We start from the raw sequence: 19682 nt of genomic DNA, 5'->3' as shown, positions 1-19682 counted from the left end.
AAATAGGTATTGCAAGTTCAATAAAAGCATGTAAAAAGACATGCTGTGCCGACTCTGCTACCATTGCCAGCACGCGCGTAATAGCACAGAGGATGGTAGGTCCATCTCCTATTACACTTTTGTTATCGGCATCTATTACTTATAGGCTATAAGTTATAGCCAGTTTCATTTCGGTATTTCTGTTATTGTATTTTTCTCAGATTAATAATTTGATGTAATATTGTTACGCTTATTACTATTAAGTGTAAAGTTCTGAAGGCGAATTCTTTTATTAAGCTTTTACGAGCATAACAACCTCGGAAATCTGCTTTTCTTTCGTTACCTAAAATAAACTTTCTTCGTAACTTTTATCAGAAAGTTAAATATCGCCAGGCGTGCGGAAAAGCACGATTGTCGGAGAATATGACTGTATTTAAAAGACATTTACTACGGTAATGCCACTGCAATATTGTGGAAGTACTAAATATTATATTAAAATGTACCACAAAGGGTATTATAATTATATGAAAGAGCCCTTCCTACTCGTAGAATAAAATTTTGAATTTTGAATAAAAATATTTAAAAAAATATTTGAGTTTCTCACAATAACTCATATCATTCCCATCTAGCTTTATTGATCATAGATACATATACACACAAACAATCAGGAGGGAAGATAAAATGAATACCTTAAAACCTAAGGGACTAAAACTAAAATACCACAACATATTTTTTTATAAATTTAAAACTGTGGAAATATAACAAGTACTTAGGTTCTATGTAGGTACTTTAGACCACATATACGCTGTTATGAAGATTCTATAAGCTTAAAAGTTTGTTGACGATATTGACCAACTGTAGCCTGTCCTTGTCTAACGATCTCGCATTGTTATATGTTAGAGCAGTGAAGAACCTATTCTTGGCACTCAACTTTCCGTAAAGACAGAGAACCTAAAAATGTCCCGTAGCGGGACAGTGGCAGATGTTCATCAGATATCTGCAAAATGGGGCTTGGCGGACAAAGGAATATGGCACTCTAGTTAATAATGTAAAACATGGAAGATATTTCGATTGGTTTAAACTATCCCGTAGTCTAAATTGCCTCCCTGCACCTTACCTAAGTTAGAAAATTAATACTTTTAACCAATTAGTAATAAAAATTCACAATGACAATAATTGTATAATAATATGGTCACTGTCCAAGTTTGGTAATCATTATATTACTGACGATTATACTTGTCATGCAATTTACAATGAACTCGCGTTGTGGTTTTGTTTTATTTCATTTTAGTTTCCGTTACATCATTAACGTCAGCACACTCATGCTAAATTAATGATGCACAAAAGCTTCTAGCGAGTACAATATACATGACAGTATGTACAGTCAGCAATGCTGTTAGCTTGGCACCCCTGCATATAAATATGTATATATGCAGGGTTTTGATACGCAGGCGAGATACTGTCGCTGCACTCCAAGCCGGCAGGAGTGCTATGCTAATAAAATTAATACCAGTAAGATGCCAAAACTTTTTACAACGTATTATTACTGAGCAAGGAAACCCATTTATGGAGTTAGGACTTAAGCTTACTTACCTACATATGACCACACATTAGAAATGAAAACCAAATGAATAATATTTAATATTTTTCATTGAAAATCAACACTCAAACAACTCAAAATTTTACTTTAATAAAATGCAACTAAAGTGAGCCTTTACTAGCTGGTGTGGTGAAAAATAGGATTGAATCTTGTGCAGCATATAAATGAGGTTAACAATGACATATATTTTATATTAGTAGGTACCTATTGTAATATGGCATACTTATATCATCGGCATGATTTCAGACGTAAATAACACGGAATGAAATATTATCTTCAATAACTAATAATTTTACATCCGTCACGAGACATAATTGTAAGGAAAACCTGTGGCATACCGCAGACATAAAATACTTAATATACCAACATCGTATCTTAAAAATACACTTAATGAGTACCTTAATGATTGATATTAAGATTCAAAATGCAGTGACCTGCCGGTTTTGATACCGCGGTTTGCCGCGCGGAAGGCGATGACGTCACGACTTTCGCTTTTCACTGCCAAGGCGCGCGCGGTGCGACCGATGACATGATCTTTGTAACGTTAAGTCACTTTTGGTGACAATATGAAACGTAGCTGCTGTCTTTGTCTCTCAGCTTGGGTGTGAAAGAGGTACGGGTAATTTGTAAAGATTATTGCGTGAAACGAATGTGATGAACTCTTGATCTCAATTAAGTGGAGAGGTGAATGAATAAAATGCTGCTATTATCTCATGACAAGCAAGAAAATTGATTTAAGTTAGTGCCTATGAAGCAGACAGTAATGATAACAGCTATGAATATTGTTGTATAATAAATGTAAATGGCTGTAACGATTTTATTATACCTAACACAAACAATACCTATACTTTATTAATGAAAGTAATTGCATTATAAATCAACATGATTTTCTCAGTCATGCGTGGCAGCATCTAGTTTTTCTTATTATATAGGTACTCAATATAATTTAATACCTACCTATTACACAATACACTTCTTTTATTTTTATGTTATTACGAGAGTGACGGATAAATACTATGGATCGATAACTTTTATTATTCGATGACTTTACATATTTAGCCCGAGAAAGGTCAAACTGAGGTCATAAGTATATTTGTTGAAATATCTTCAATTCTCGATTATAATATCCCAACAAATGTTGGAAACTGTTTGAAAATCTCATACCTCGAAATGGTTTTCGAAATAGAACATTAAAAAAACCGGCCAAGTGCGAGTCGGACTGCGCACGAAGGGTTCCGGACCATTACGCAAAATACGGCAAAAATATCACGTTTGTTGTGTGATAGCCCCACTTAAATATCTATTTTATTTTGTTTTTAGTATTTGTTGTTATAGCAGCAAAAGAAATACATCATTTGTGAAAATTTCAACTGTCTAACTATCACGGTTCATGTATTGCAGCCTGGTGACAGACGGACGGACAGCGGAGTCTTAGTAATGGGGTCCCGTTCTTACCCTTTGGGTACGGAACCCTAAAAATGAACAATCCTACTTCACCAACAGCACTATCAACCATAGAATATAACATTATGTCAGGTCATGTCATGTTACTTAGAACTCAAGTTCCGCCAGGTTGCTTTGATGGCGCCTGTTATGTTTTTCAAAGTTTGTTAAAACCTGTCTTCTTATACTGCGCAACTTTTTTTTTGTACTTCGGGTCCTGCTTCGAACATAATAATATTGCTCAACAGTATTCATCAATCGGACACTTCTCACACTAAAGTGCCCATTCTCCGTACAAGTCTCAAGTACAAATACTCAATAGGTAACTAATGAACTAATTTACAGTCATTGCGAGAATTTGCAAACTCTTTATTCGTGGTAAATTATTATTCATCTTTATGAGCCTTGCGTAATCCGTGCGTAAAATAATGCAAGACTCGGTGCATAAAACGTCAAGAAAAACGAGAAGAACATGTTTAAGTAACTCGAAGTAGGTATAATATTATACTGTACATTATGTTATAATCGACAATGGAACGATGCACGTTGTGCGTATTCAAAGGTAATGCTGCAGCAACGTTAAAGTTGATTCACGCTAGACCGGGCCGTGTCCGGGACGAGGCGTCCGACGCGTCATTTACTATGACGGCTGATCGGTGATCACGTGGTGCTTTCCATAGAAAGCGAAGCTCCGGAAGCTCCGGCCCGGCCACGGCCCGGTCTTAACAGGATGAGCGTCATAAGCGCGGCAGTAATGCGGCGGCGAATGTAACTCATTCTATGAAGGAAACTGACAGAGCGGTGTCAACAATGACGCCGCAATAGTAATGCAGCTGTAGTTGATATCCGAACGACACCTTAACATTCCATTTTTAGCGAATTTGTTTTTATGGTAATTCTATAAAGTTCACGTTCACGTCAAGCGCTGGTGACCTAGTGGTAAGAGAGTGCGACTTGAAATCCGGAGTTTTTCGGATACTTTACCAGTCGCTTTTCGGTGAAGGAAAATAACGCGAGGAAACCGGACTAATCCCAGTAAGGCCTTGTTTAGTTTAAGGTCAGATGGCATTCGGTTTCGTAAATACTAGTGCCTACGCCAATTCTTGGGATTAGTTTCCAAGCAGACTCCATGCTCCCATGAGCCGTGGCAAAATGCCGGGTCAACGCGACGAAGATGATGGTTCTATACAGTTCACGTAGCGTAAGGAAAAGTCTAATTTGTTTAATTCTCTTTCAGTTATGGATGATCGTGTGCCTAACGACCTCACTGGCAGCACCATCACCACAACAGCTGGGGCTGGACATCATTGACCTGGCTGCTATCAGCAGAATGTCTCCCAAACAGCTGGAAGCGCTAGCTGAGGGTCTGGCGGCGGAGGAAATCATGAGGTATTCACATTGAAATAAATAAAAAAGATATGTTGAGTAATTTTGACTTGATTGAATAGTCAAACTTTTTGTGGTCCTAATACTTGGGCTTAACTTTTCCCATTAGCGGGAGGAAATTCCTGTAAAACCACATTATTTTTGTAGCCATGACCAATTGACCATTTATGGCATTTATGTTAAGCCGAAGTCATCCCTAATTACTTCTACACGAGGAAGCAAGATTAGGTAACCTAAACAAATCTCTTTTTCTAGGACAAAGAGGTCATCAGCACAAGCCATTAGCTCGGTCGTCTCAAAAGCGTCATCAGCGTCATCCCTAGGCAGCAAGATCGGACTCCTCGGTCAGGCATCATCAGGGGCACTGAGTTTCATCGCCTCTGCTTCGAGCAAGTCAGGCCAACACGACGAACATCCTGGATATTCTTATGAACCGGTATAGTAAACGCATTTTTTTCACTGAGGTCTGGTTTTTGATCAAGGCTCGGATGCCGGGTAAAATTTCAGACCGTTATCAAGTAAAATCTTTCCATTTTGGTTTCGTTGTGCCAATAAGCCAAATAAGCTGATCGTCCGTTATTCTGCTGAGTGGTTACACCAGTATATTAAGGTTACCTACAAAAAAGTTCTTTAAACTTTCAAGTTTTAAAAAAAAGTTCGGAGCTTCGGAGTGTAACAAAAAAGACCGCTTTTTAAACCTCTGCCGAGCTTTGATTATGAGCCCGTTCTACAAATATTCTGTACGGTGATGGAAATAGATCAAACTACGATAAAACACTTATCGCAAATACACACTTACGTTTGTATTCTGTTGTCAAACAAGCAATAGGAAATTATCGCAGAAGCACTCGATAATTTCCCACGATTTCTGTACAGGAAAAGCTATGACATGCCATTTTTTTTCATAGCAATGACATGATATTGATTTTACTGAATTTAAATCTCCATTCCAAATTTATTTATATTTTTTTAATTGCAATTAATTATTTAGAAACTTGTAGTTCGTCAATTAACAGATACCTATTTGCTCAGATAAATATCTGGCTAGAAGATAAAAGTACTTACTTAACAAGCATTATTATGAGTTATAAATTAAAATTTAGCCACAACAACAATGCAGTTTTGTTGACCATTCCGGTAAAATATCGCAATATGGATCGTTATCCACGACCATGGAGGGGTGACCATCTTGAAGGGTCAGCTGATCAAGGGCGGCGGCGCTCTGGCTACGACCTTGGGCAAGGTTACTGTGACCACAATTAGTGAAACGTCACTAATTGTGGTTACAGTCATATTTTCCCATTACATATTATCAAATTATATAACACTGTTAGTGATTAGGTAATGTACCATATCTGTAAATTAATAAATTCTATCACTAAATCAGAAACTTATTACGAAAGGTATTTCGTAAATACAAAATGCTGTAAGGAGCTGAAATTTAACTATTTTTTAGTAGCTATAATATTATGTAATTCTGCTGAAATGAAATAAATAACATAGTTATAGCTCAATGATAGGAAGGGATTTAATCAATTGTTGCAAGTTCCGAATCACTTTAATATAGTATTTAGATTTTAATGGTGATCCATATCGAGTAACTGTTTTACCATAAAAATACAATACCAATACTCTAAGCGACACTATCCCACTAACCCGGGTTTACCGGTTAAACCTAGTGTCAAATTGTACTGGTAACCATGGTAACCGGTTAACCCCAGGTTAGTGGGATGGTGCAAGTGGCACTTAGGGCCAGTTACACACCTCAATACAGAAAACCATACTATGAATACAAAATAATTAAATTATTTACATATTCACCAGCCACGAATAGTTTTTTATCTTCAATACATTTTAAACCAACCCATACATCCGCAGCAAGAAAGCAAAGTCGACTTCTGGGGACTCAAGAAGTCCATCCTCTACACTCTACTACAAGCAGTCAAGGCCATCACCGGAGGGGTGACCATCTTGAAGGGTCAGCTGATCAAGGGCGGCGGCGCTCTGGCTACGACCTTGGGCAAGGTTATAGCAGTCAAGGGGGAAGCTGTCAGCAACTTTGGCAAGAAAATCGTGTCGTCAGCGGCTTTGAGCCATAAGAAGCCATGTAAGTGTTATATAATAAATTCACTAGGGAACTGTGCCATTAAGCATCTCGCACGCACTTATTGGTTCATGCGTGTGATTGTACCTAAGAGTCATGTCAATGTCGTGTCATAACAAGATCAAAGCTGTAACAAATGACTTAATCAGAATCGGCCTCTAAATTTTAATTGACGTGAAACTATAGTCTGTATCTTTAGGTAAAAAAAAGTAAAAAAATCTACCCTCAAATGGCTCCAGTTAACCAATAAATGTTATAACTACCCGAAAATGTACAAATTATTTGTTTACTCTTATTTAATTACCTTAAGATACAGAGTATAATCTTGCAGAGTTACGCGTATGTTGTTAGATCCGTATGTAGAGTCAATCAATTATAGCGGATGAAACAAAGGGCTAAATGTACCTATCCCACTGACAATACTTTAACAAATAGGTAGAGATACTAGAGATAAATCTAAATCACGATAAAAAAACCGGACAAGTGCGAGTCGGCGTCGGCTTCGTGTTCCTCATTGCTGAGGGTCGTCAAATCCCCGTGGAATCAGCTTCTCTTTGACGGTGTCCCGCCATCTGTGCCTGTTCTTGGCATCGTGAAGCGCGACATCATGCGACATGGATTGATTGTCCAGCCGGCCTAGCACATGATTGGCGCGACAGTATCTCGCGGCGATATAGTCTACCCGTCCCTCTTTTTTAACATAGTTAGAAAAAGACGTGTCTATCTCGCCGCGAGATACTGTCGCGCCAATCATGTGCTAGGCCTACAGCGTAGAACGGACTTGATCTGGAAAGTATCTAATATAGCCGAATTATTGTCCAACATATCTATTATTGTTAAACTGTTAGAGAATGGTAAATACTTTTGAGGGCACCTATATTCCTTTCTGTCCCGGCCGGGCACTGATGGGAATAGATGCATTCATATGAATCATGCCCGTCTGTCCCCGCCTCATGTATGGCGGCCGGCACGTGGGGCGGGGAGAAATGATACACGCTTTTGACACGTAGTCTGATCCTTTTTTGTTGCTGACTGTACTCGTAAGTGAGAAAGTTCGTTGCAAAAGTTTCCAGCGATGTCACGTAAGATGCAGTGAAAGGGCTTATGATTTGTAATCATTTTATGATCAAGTTCGATTAGTTTAGGATGCCCATTCAAATAATTTAGCATCAATTAGTACTTAATTAACATAAGATATAATTATATTTATTTTATAATTATGCAGAAAATTATTCGATATAATATGTAAAACTTTCTTTTCGCGTTTTGAACACATATTAACCGCGACCACGGCCAGTGAAACCTGTGTCGAAACGTCGGTAAATAAAGGTAATAAAATAAATTCGCGATAGACAATTAATTTTTCGATATAACGTAAGCACATAGGAAAACCATAAATGTCCTTATTTGTAAATCAAAATGGTTGCAAAATCTATTGTATTTAATTAATGCATTAATCCCACATAGTAACGGTAAATGTTTTCCTTGCCTCTTAATTATGTTTGAAGTTAATTATTATGCATTTACGCAATTATGTATAAGGATATATTATGACTCTTATTGTGAGATCATGCGTTTCTTCCTTCATATTTAAATTTAACGTAAGTAGTTATTTTAACTAAAATTAATTTCGGTACTGTTCCCTGAAGTTTGAGCGGGTCAACGCTATGCGCCTATAGCGACGTCCCGGCGACGCCGACGACGTCGGAGCGATGTGCAAATCGGGCGCAGTGTGCACTGCCCCATACATCACGTCGGAATATTTGACGAAGGGCTACCCCACACAAGCGTTTTCTGAGCGTCAGCGTCTATTAGTCAGCGCTATGGAAAATGGCGTCGCTGCGCAGTTGCGCCAACGTTGCATCGAGCAGCAGCCATAGAGTTAACTAGACACGACGCTCGGGAGACGCTAGTGGCTCTAAGGGTTGAAAACATACCCCGTATTCATAATAATATGATCTGTGTTTGAATTTCCAGCACCGCCGGTCTACGGGCCGCCGCCTGCGCATATTGACTACCCGCCGAGCGCATACGGCGCGCCGACAGCCCCCGCGCATTACTCGGCGCCGACCGCGCCGGCGCACTACGGCGCGCCGTCGGCGCCCACAGGCTTCGCTTCACACAAATACCCCTCGCATTTAGACGGTATGTACGACTAAACACAGTTATGCTGTTAGTTCGTGTTTAATTTGGAAAAACTTGGCTGTGACAAAATATAGGGGCATCGTAGTCGACGCAGCAGTTAGTGTGCAAGGTTAGCGTAGACAGGTCCTGTTACACTAGCAGAAATTTGATTATTGTTATCATAATTTGAGTTTCTCAATCCGCCTGCTGTATAAATAAAAGGTTACTATGATATCATTAACTGCGTATGTGTACGGATAAGTGCGACTAGGTATTCCACTCCTGCTGTTTTTGAAGTACTAAGTGACTAAAACTCGAATTGACATATCCCATTACCTACGTAAGTGGAGTATAGGATAGGCCAATTCGAGTTTTAGTTATATTTTGATCTGTTTCCGATATGATACTGATCTGTCAGTGTCAAAAGTGACATTTATTCAAACCACAAACGTCACTTAGTCAGATCAGTATCATATCGGGAACAGGTCGAATATTTAGTAATAAACTCGATTTGGCCTGTTAGTGTATGACCTATTATGCAATAATAATAACATAATCGTAAAGATGTGTATAATATAGCATAGCGCCGGTAGATCGGTATCTTAGAAAGTGCGGAAGTTTAATCTTTGAACTCTATTAATTATATACCTACCTAATACTCTTTTGAGTTTTGGGTTACATATTTTTTATTGGAATAGAACATCAGCAGATCACCGCATGATAATTCTATTTTATGGAGTGTTTAACTAATTGGTAGTATCTATTAGTTCAACTATCTATAAAATGTTATTAGGTATTCCGGATAAATATCCACCGGTGAACTCAAACGAGTTCACCTAGGAATGAATTCGAAATAAATAAATGTAAAATGAATGATGCATTTAAAATAAGATTATATAGTTAGTATACATTATAATTATGTACAATCTTAACCTATTGTTGATATTCGAAATAAATGCTGGTCATTCGTCACATTTCTGCACATATTAGGTAGGTACGTAATACCTAATGGTTTGTTTAGGTTTTTTATTGGTTCCAAACAAAACTTTGTTCACCGACCCCTTATTTAAATATTAATTTCCAAATAAACTTAATAATTGAGGTTAAAAAAATGGATTGCATTATTCGGAATAAAAATATTGAATTGAATTGAATTGAAAAAGACAATAACACGTTGTGTAGGCCCTGGCCTCGTAATTAATTTCAAAACACGTATATAGACGCAATACAAACAGTACATTAAAACGAAATAGTTTAAGGAATTTTAGCGAAATCTTAGACTTATCTGTAATTAGTCAACCTTTTGTCGAATCACGTAAAATCGTAAAATTTTAATGAACGAAACATTACAACATTATCTCCTTTGCCCAAGTGGTAATAAAATTAATGCTACATTACCAAATATAAACTCAATAAACACATTTATCTATCGTATACAATAATACCATTGTTTTATGGTTAAATATGTGTTACTGCAGACAACCATAATATAGATAACCATAATTTAGGCATTAAAAAGTTTTGATGGTTGCGACAACGGCACATTTTGTACAGACAGGTACAGATACATACTGTAGTAAATAGGAAGGTAATAAATAAGCAATATATTATACAAACAATAACCTGTGTTGTAATTGACACTTGAGGAGATTGTATATTTCTTCTCTTTACTTCTATACTTCGCCGCGAAAACATATTTTCACCACAACAACAAAGGATCTGTTTATTCTTCAAAACCGGATGAGAAAGTAGCATTTTGTCCACAAGAGAGGCTAAGTAAGTTGATGCTAATTTTGAGTTGTTACCTCATGTATTGACATTTAAATTATTATCTTGAAAGATAAATATTTAATCATAGTAAAGCGTCTAAACGAAAGAAAACTCTTTTAGAAATCGATTTTCGCTCATGTCATCTCGGATATGGGTGAATTTGGTATCGATGCATTCAGTGTAATGCCCTGAACACAAATATATGAGATGACAAGCGCGAAAGTGGTGGGGGTAGTTGACGTCATAAAGTCGCCAGTACAAACTGTTTTTTATTATCTTTTAAACATACCATGTGGAGTACCAAATGAAAGGGATTTGTGAGTAGATCCACAAATATATAACATACTGTACCATTTTCAATACTTGGTCTAACTAATTATTAGAAAACGTTCAAAAATTTCACTATCCACAGTTGACTTCGAACTGCTCTAAATTGAAAATGGCTAAATAGATTAGTCCAAAATACATACCAACACTCATACCAAGTGACTAAATTGACAAAATTGATATAATTAACATTATATCAATTTGATACCAAGTGACAAAATTGATATAATTAATATTATATCAATTTTGAAAATGGCGCCCGCTAATGAAAAAAGGGAGGGGGGATAGTTTTTTTCTTACTATAGCAATATGGGTACCAAATGAAAGCTAGTGAAAAGACCATTTCAAAAATATATGTAAACTGTCGGGTTTTTTTGTTTGTTTTAATAATAGTTGCAGTTTAATGTAACACAAAATTATACTTTTTTTCAACTTGATGTACTTTTCTTAGTTTTTGATATATCTGGTTAATTATTTTTTAACATTATATAGAGGATATTCACAGTCATTTAGTATGTATTTTGGCTAATCTATTCAGCCATTTTCGATTTAGAGCAGTTCGAAGTCAACTGTGGATTGTGAAATTTTTGAATGTTTTCTAATAATTTGTTAGTATTGAAAATGGTACAGTATGTTATATATTTGTGATCTACTCACAACGCCCTTTCATTTGGTACCCCACATAGTATGTTTAAAAGAAAATAAAAAAACAGTTTGTACTGGCGACTTTATGACGTCATAGCAACTACCCCCACCACTTTCGCGCTTGTCATCTGATATATTTGTGTTCAGGGCTTTACGTTGAATGCATCGATACCATAATCACCCATATCCGAGACGACATGAACGAGAACTAACCTAAAGCCTGTGTTAACGCTCTACCAGAGATATATATAACTCCGTATACGATAAATAAAGTCTAAGAAAAAAACGTGCCTCGGACGGCCAAGGAAAAGTCATTCTCGAATAGATGGCGCCATTACCTTTGGCCTATTCTCGGCTAGATGGCGTTAACGACACCGTTTGGTATTTAACAATTTTAACACATATCAGTGAAAGCACATGGGTCAGTATGGAACAATAAAAAATAAGAATCATTTATCTGTAAACATATTTTGATTATTTTATACATTTTCAATTTTATTTTAAGTTTTAATCGTGTGTCGATAGATGGCAGTAAATGTACCGTGACTACAAAATTGACAATGACAGGACCCCTCTATACTATCTATTCTCTTTGACTCTACTAACTATAACGTTTATTTGGATTTGATTGGTAATACGAGTATTTTAGAGCCATTATTTTCCTGGCGTTGGTGTGGTGAAAAATGTTGTGAATCACTAGGTATCATAATTTGTTTAACTCTCTTACCTCAAGATTCCACTTTTCCAATTTTGGAATCTTTCGCCTGCTGGGGTATCAATTAGCACGAGTGGTTAAACAACTTTGTCCACTTGTAAAACAAATAACTATTTCCTATAACATCCTAAAGGAACGAAATCCGTCATTACATATTACGCAACCCAAGGTAACAAACCAGAAAGAAGTCATACACAGATGTAACTGTTGCGTAAAACATTATTGGCCATGGAAAAAAAACGATACGGATACGTGCGCTGGCTTTAATGAGTGGACCAGTTAATATAGGCTGTCATTTGCGAATTGGTTTTTCCGAGGAACTTCAATAGTTTAACACTTGATGGCACACGAATAGAATAGCTAAATACATGAAACTTTAAAGTGTGCTAAAAATCAAAATACATTTTATTTTTATAAGTCGCTGAACAAATGTTGGTCAGTTTGAGGACTACAGCCTACAGTTTAATTTTTGCTTGTATATAGTGTACATCAGCTGTCAAAAAAATTGACTCAAAAGTTAGGTAAATGATAATCGTTTTAATTATTAATGACATTTTGTAAAAACTAAGTAAGAAAAATATTCTTAATAAAAATTCTTGGTCAACGATATTTTTGCGCCACCAAGTAAATTTAAACAGCAATTTGAATGAAATGTTAATTATTATGTCATGCATTTTGTGCAATAATAAGTGACCTCTTTAAACTTTGACATATTACTTAACATGTTTTGTTAGATCGATATATTATCCTCCATAGATGTCAATAAAAAATGATTGTAAGATTTCGACAAAACTCGATGAGATTTACAATCACAAATTAAATAACTTGGCAAATTAGCTTAATTACCATGGAAAGTATCAAAGCTAAAAAAGTGGAACATGAAGCTAAACATTTCCTAATAGTAATCAAGAGTGACCTAGACAGGAACCGAGCATTATAACGTAACTTCCGTGTGAATCCTCAAGTTACATCACTATGAATAGCTAACGTAATTAATATAGATATTGAATCAATTGAACTCTTGATATTTTAGTATTTTAGGTCATAAAAATTCGTGAGATCATAAACTTCCTAGATAGATAATCATAAAATGAAGTACCGTAAAACGGGGTGAGTAGGTTTCGCGGGGAGAGGTGGGTTATGAATGGGGAGAGAAGGTTTGAGAGGGGGGTGAGTAGGGATTTTAAGGCTACTGCTACAAAAATAATGTATTCCAATTTAAAATGGAGCTATAGTAATACGCATAATAAAATAAATCGATCCAACAATCTTCCAAAATCACCTTTGTATGAAAACCCCTCTCACCCCAAATACGAGGCACTACGGGGTGACGTGGGTTTTCCTCTTTATCGTCAAAGTTATGAAATGGAACTACCCAAAATAAAATAAAAACTAAAATACAAACGTCCGGAACACTTATTATATATATACACCATTCAGTTTTCATATGTAAAAATAAAATGTTATAGAGGTTAGAATTTCAGTTTTGACCCTACTCACCCCATTTTACGGTAGGTAAAACTTTGAAAGTATTTGTTACTACCGTGAAGCCACCCAACCATGGACCAATATTTAATACAAAGTCTATGGTCTAAAAGCTTCAATACGTGATTAACTGATTATGTGTAATATCAATGTTTTTTTTTTGGGTTTGCAAGAGTGTGGTCCCATTAATTTGCAACTGCGTGTTTTAAATAAAAGTTACACTTAAACAAAAATACATTATGTATTCGAATTAGTTTAATTCCATATTTGGTACTTCGACGAATAATATAAATTACGAACAACACGTTCATGAGGTAAAATATAAATGCCATTGGTATTATGTAATTGGAAAATAATATTGTATAATGATGACAGTCATAACTTACCTTTGACCTGACCATATAGGTCACTCGTTATTTAACCGAAAAAGGAAATTGTACGAGGAATAGAAAAATGAGTAAAATTATAAATAATTAATGAATATTTCAAACAATGAATAACTGGAAGACGATGAGACTAAAAATATTCGTATTTTCACTGGCACTGCGGTATTTAAATAACTCATGAATTATTCAATTCGAAAAGTGTAACCTACTTACATCACGCGTATTTTGTTTCAACTTCAAAACAATGTACCTACTTAAGTAAAAATACTAAGGATCCATAATATTACCGAATATTTTTTTCGTTAACTTGAGATTGTTAGACTTTAGGAGTCTAACTAATATTTACAACAACAATCGTGAAACTTATATTTATACGATTTAACAGAAGCGCTTTCTCCCAGTTGCCATTTGTGTAAAAACTTCAGTAGACTTTGCAGTCAGCTTACAAATGATTGTGGCTGGAATGCAGTCCTTTTATTTCGCTCAATCTTGAAAATAACTAACTTCATCCAATCCAAGAAGGAATTTCTAAAGGAATGCTTGTTGAAAAGAAATGATGAAAACTGCAGTTTGCTATTACAATTCATCCCATTGGCTATTTTATTTCAGAGCTGATAGTGATGTCCTCGGTGGTAGACAACTCGGTGGTCTCTGACTTACCACCGCCACCGTACCCTCCTCCGGAGTTATACGAACGATACTATGATTTAGTTGACGCCCTTTGGTAAGACGACATCGATCAGATGTTGGTACATATTTTGTGTACTGTTCAATGATTGTTTGTGTTTCTTGTAGCTAGTTGTATGTACTCGTAGTTCTTCGTTCTTCTCTTCATTACTTGACAACATTTTTACTATCCTTGTAGCTTCTAGTATTTATTGTATTTAGATTTTGGTTATCGTCCTCTTTGCTCTGTGTTTTACCTTAACAATTATGTTGTTATTGTAATTAGCTCTCGCTTCGTTTTCCTCTTCATTAGTGACGTGTTCTGATCGTCTATTTATTATTGATTTCACTAACATAACATGTTCTAGTTTTTGCTTCTTCGACGACCTTCCTACTTCGAAGCACACATTTACATAAATGTCTGCTTTCCCTTTCAAACGGAAACAGATATTTATCCGTAACGACGATTACTCAAACGTCGCGAGTATCTAAATAGGTAATTTCAAAATTTTACCCAATAATTTGGGTTTGGCAAGTGTGTTACATGGCGCGGATTTTGGGATTGCAAAATAGGATGAACGTTTGTTACTAATGTTGGATTACTTTAACGTGTTTTACATGTTTATGTGTGAAACTTTAAGGTCTAACAATGCGTGTATTGTTGCCGGGAAAAGTTTAGTCACACGCCTTTTCCGATCGTTTTTGCATGTGATATATAATGACAAATAAAATAATGTAAGTGTTAATAATAATATTCTTTATTATGCACCACATAGTGAAATGGGTTTACCCTTGAATTGCCGACAGACATTTCATCGAAAGTTATTTCGAAGACAACGTTTCAAGTATTTTCATTTCATCGACAAGTTATTGCGTCGAAGAATCGATACTAGTAAATTTAAATCGGGGACTTTTAATTGGTACTTGAGTTATTTTACATATAGTTTATATCGTGGTATTTCTTTACGGGTTTTCTTATTTCATTTTGGATTGTATTTAATAAAATTTATTACGCGTAAAATTATTTCAATTTGTAATATTTCGTTATCGAAACTAAAAGCAGTCACGTCAGTCGGCTCACTCTGCGTGATTATAAGTATGTGGGTAGTTTAAGATATAAAATTGTTTTTCTGAACATACATAATTTTGAGAAAGCGGCAATTTTAAGTTTGCGCTCTAATTTTGAAGATATAATTTTACAAGGCTGCCATTTTCATTTTGGATAAATTATAAATAGGTTGGTAACAATAATTTAAGCCATTCATTTATGTGCAGGGTCGCAGTTCTAACCTAACCTAAACCTACTTTGAAAGCCGTTCGTTTCTGTGTGGGTCGCAGTTCTAACCTAACCTAAACCTACTTTGATAGCCGTTCGTTTATGTGTGGGGTTGCAGTTCTAACCTAACCTAAACCTACTTTGAAAGCCGGTCGTTTCTGTGTGGGGTCGCAATTCTAACCTAACCTAAACCTACTTTAAAAGCCGTTCGTTTCTGTGTGGGGTCGCAGTTCTAACCTAACCTAAACCTACTTTGAAAGCCGTTCGTTTCTGTGTGGGGTTGCAGTTCTAACCTAACCTAAACCGACTTTGATAGCCGTTCGTTTTTGTGTGGGGTCGCAGTTCTAACCTAACCTAAACCTACTTTGATAGCCGTTCGTTTCGGTGTGGGGTCGCAGTTCTAACCTAACCTAAATCTAAAATTCTTACAACAGAAAAATGTGTAAATGTGTAGTACGACATATAAAAATGTATTAAAGTAATACGTCGAACAAATGAATTGCAATGTTTAGTAGTTGTGCCAATTAAAATAATTTGAAACGAATTAGCGATCAAGTAATATTCGTAGAATAGTATTTCTACGTAGTGAGAAAAATTGAAATAAATAGTATATGAAACAAAATAACGCCAAACAATATTACTAGTATTAACGTTTCGATGAATCGTTGTCGATGAAATAATATTCGATGAAAAGTTTGTCGGCAAAACAAGGGTACACCAGTGAAATGAGAATACAGAAAAAGAATACACATTACATTAGGTAACAACAGGTGAATAATTTACGAGTCTAAGAAATAATTATGAAGATTTTTTTTTATATCCTTGTTTTGACAAGGATCAATCGGTACACGGTTGTGCAATTATTTATGATTGAATGTATAGTTTCTATACTAGAAATATCTAAGAAATAAATTAGAAATTTTCAAATTTTAAGAATAATATTAGTCTTAATACATCCGTTTTCAGGGTGCCGTCGTACTCGAAGGGTTACAATCGGAATCCTAATATTAAACTTGTCTTGCTTTAATATGAATTCACGTTAGATAAGATGTAAGATAATAAGACCAAAAATGTTGTGTGAATGATAGAGATAAAGTTCCGCTCATCAAAGCATACAATACAAGTATGTTTTGAATAGCAATACCATGATAATTTTATTTAAATAAAAGCTCTTTATGTGATAATCATTGTACGACATGATTAAACTAATCAATTCAGTGTGTGTCTTTTAAGATCTATTGATTCAAAATTTGCGGGTAGTTCTCCATATTACTAATACTAATATTACTATTTGGGGTACTTTAATAAATAATAATAAAAAATAGTTCGTTTACCGATGAGCATACTTTTATTTTAAAGATGACTTTAACTGAGATAAAGTTACTGAACCTTGAGATGTGGCTAATATGACGTTTGTTTTGATGGCATAACATTGTCATAATCACGAAGCTCTCATAATTAAGTTTAATTATTATAACTATGTGCGGCCGGAAATATATAATTATATTAAGTACGGAATAACATTGTCCGTGATTGTTTTGACCTAGTTTTACAATATAGTATTTCGCTTTACATTTTTCTTAAAACAGTTTCATTCGATTTACAACTTTCGATTTTTAATTCGGCAATAATCATAAATAACTTAATAGATGAATTAACGTGAATACACAAGTCTAGCTTGTCTGGGTATTTTAAATTGGACTTTATTGGGAAAGAAAAAGATTCCAAATTGGCTTGGTGATCGGGTTAGGTGAAAGTACATTATGTCACCGGTCGGACTGGCTGTACGGCTTCACATGTGGACAGGAACAAGGAAACTTTGCCTTAATCATATAGTATTAAACAGCTAAATTCTGTACCGAGAAATTAGTATCATATAACATCTTGCATGCACAAACAAGGTCTTTAATTATTTCCATCAGCTTATCGGTGGACCGTTTGAGGTGTAATGATGATGAAAACACGTATTAGCAAATAGTTATTTTAATAAATAATTTAAGAATAAAATATAGCACATTTTCCGTGAGTAACACAGGCAAACTGACAAACGGCCTAATTCGAAATTGCTCCAGATACGATAGGGATCGGATATATCAAAGTCAAAAGTGATGTTTTTATTTAAAAGAAACATTTTTCGACATATGCACGGAAAGTGCTCTTTACCGCCCTAGTGTGGTAATTAGCACAATATGTGCCTATGTCGAAAATCTAAAGGGACCCATATGTAATGTAAAACGTTGTACGTTGTACAATACACGTGCGAAACACAAATTCGCAACGATTGGCGATAAATTGAAACAAGACCGAAGGGAATGTTTTAAATCGACGCGAGACACTACTTTTCGCACTTGTATTATATTGTACTAAGTATCATATTTCTGCACGAATAACGTCAATATCGTAATAAAATGAATATCATCAGAAGTTAATCGCCGTTATGAAGATAAACATTTTTTATTCCTTGTTCACTTAGCGTGACGAATAGTCTAGACGGGCCAACAGACACCGTAATTTCCGACCTATTTATTTAACTACCTCTTCAATGGCGGCGACCAAAATTGACGACCGCAAAACGCATCGTTGTTTTATTAAATTATATGATTATTAAATGATGTAATGGCACAAACTAGATTATGTAATTGCAGTTTTCTTGGTATTTCCACTTGGGTAAGTTAGGGATAATACGCCTTATAAGCACAACAATCTTTGTGATTTTGTCGAGTGCCATATACGTCATATCTTCATAGGAAATTGGCATTAAGATAGCACCGCCACACTCTGTCATTAAAAATTCTCTACAGAATATTTACAAAATATTTTTTGTACGATGTCTATTTATTACCTACTACTAACATTTTGTCTCACGAAGTTGATGTTAAATAATTCATATTAAAAACAACAGCAAACAGCGAGGAAATGCCGCCAGCATCCATGGTACAGTCAACTTTAAAAATATGGGTGCAGAAATCATCTCAAAAATATGTCCCATAGCTCTTATCTCAGCGAATTAAGAGCTATGGGACATATTTTTGAATAAGTTGGCTACACCCATATTTTTAGAGTTGACTGTACAATACCTCAAGGGCCTATTTTAGATTAAAGCTAGTTATTAATTTCGTCCACTGTATATATCTTGTATGTAAATGAATTATAGAACTTTAGAGTTGCTTTTTCGACTAGTGATAATGATAATAAACGTTATATACGCTGCTCGATTACTATCTTAACTTTTTTTTTCTTAGCCTATTTGGGTGTCCCAGTGCTGGGCAAAGGCCTCTCCCCTATCATAACTATCAGAGTGTGGAAGTGTTATCATAACTATTATCGATATAATCTATCGATTGTATGATAACAATCGATAGTTCTGTGAAAGCTTCTAAACTTGTTTGCTCATATTTAGAGAGAACGCGTAAATTGTGTTTATGTAGGAAGTGTCTTGCTACTGACACATTACACAATGCTTTCTGCCGATACTTGTTTAAGGGCTCATCCGTAGTGATAAGCGATAGCGGATTAAATGTTACTTATTGCAATCATATTGTCACTCGATTATAAGTTAAATCACGGTTACATAATTACATAAAGACCGCGCCGAAAATATATCGGTTTATCTCATATTAATTAATGTCAGAAAGTAATATCTCTTAAAATGACAATAATATTATTAAAAAAAAATTGTAATATATTTTTATAAGTTATATTATTTGTATCTCCTTGGATATCACGGGCCTATAATCCCGGCTTTTTGATAGGCTTGCGTGGGGACACAGATCCAA

The 19682-nt window shown here is 35.4% G+C and overlaps 1 protein-coding gene across 3 annotated transcripts in view; it reads left to right on the top strand.

The window, feature by feature from the left end:
- LOC134791996 (uncharacterized) overlaps positions 1 to 19682 on the top strand; it is a 40357-nt gene that overhangs the window by 11248 nt on the left and 9427 nt on the right. For all 3 annotated transcript variants that reach the window (XM_063763108.1, XM_063763106.1, XM_063763107.1), the window contains exons 2-5: positions 4260 to 4411; positions 4664 to 4844; positions 6287 to 6515; positions 8490 to 8657. In XM_063763108.1, the coding sequence (XP_063619178.1) occupies positions 4260 to 4411; positions 4664 to 4844; positions 6287 to 6515; positions 8490 to 8657 (730 nt within the window). The remainder of the gene's footprint in view (positions 1 to 4259; positions 4412 to 4663; positions 4845 to 6286; positions 6516 to 8489; positions 8658 to 19682) is intronic.

This window comes from Cydia splendana, chromosome 7 (genome assembly GCF_910591565.1).
Source record: "Cydia splendana chromosome 7, ilCydSple1.2, whole genome shotgun sequence".
Lineage (NCBI taxonomy): Eukaryota > Metazoa > Arthropoda > Insecta > Lepidoptera > Tortricidae > Cydia > Cydia splendana.
The sequence above is the reverse complement of the archived record's forward strand: the minus strand, read 5'-3'. Positions and strand labels throughout refer to the sequence as shown.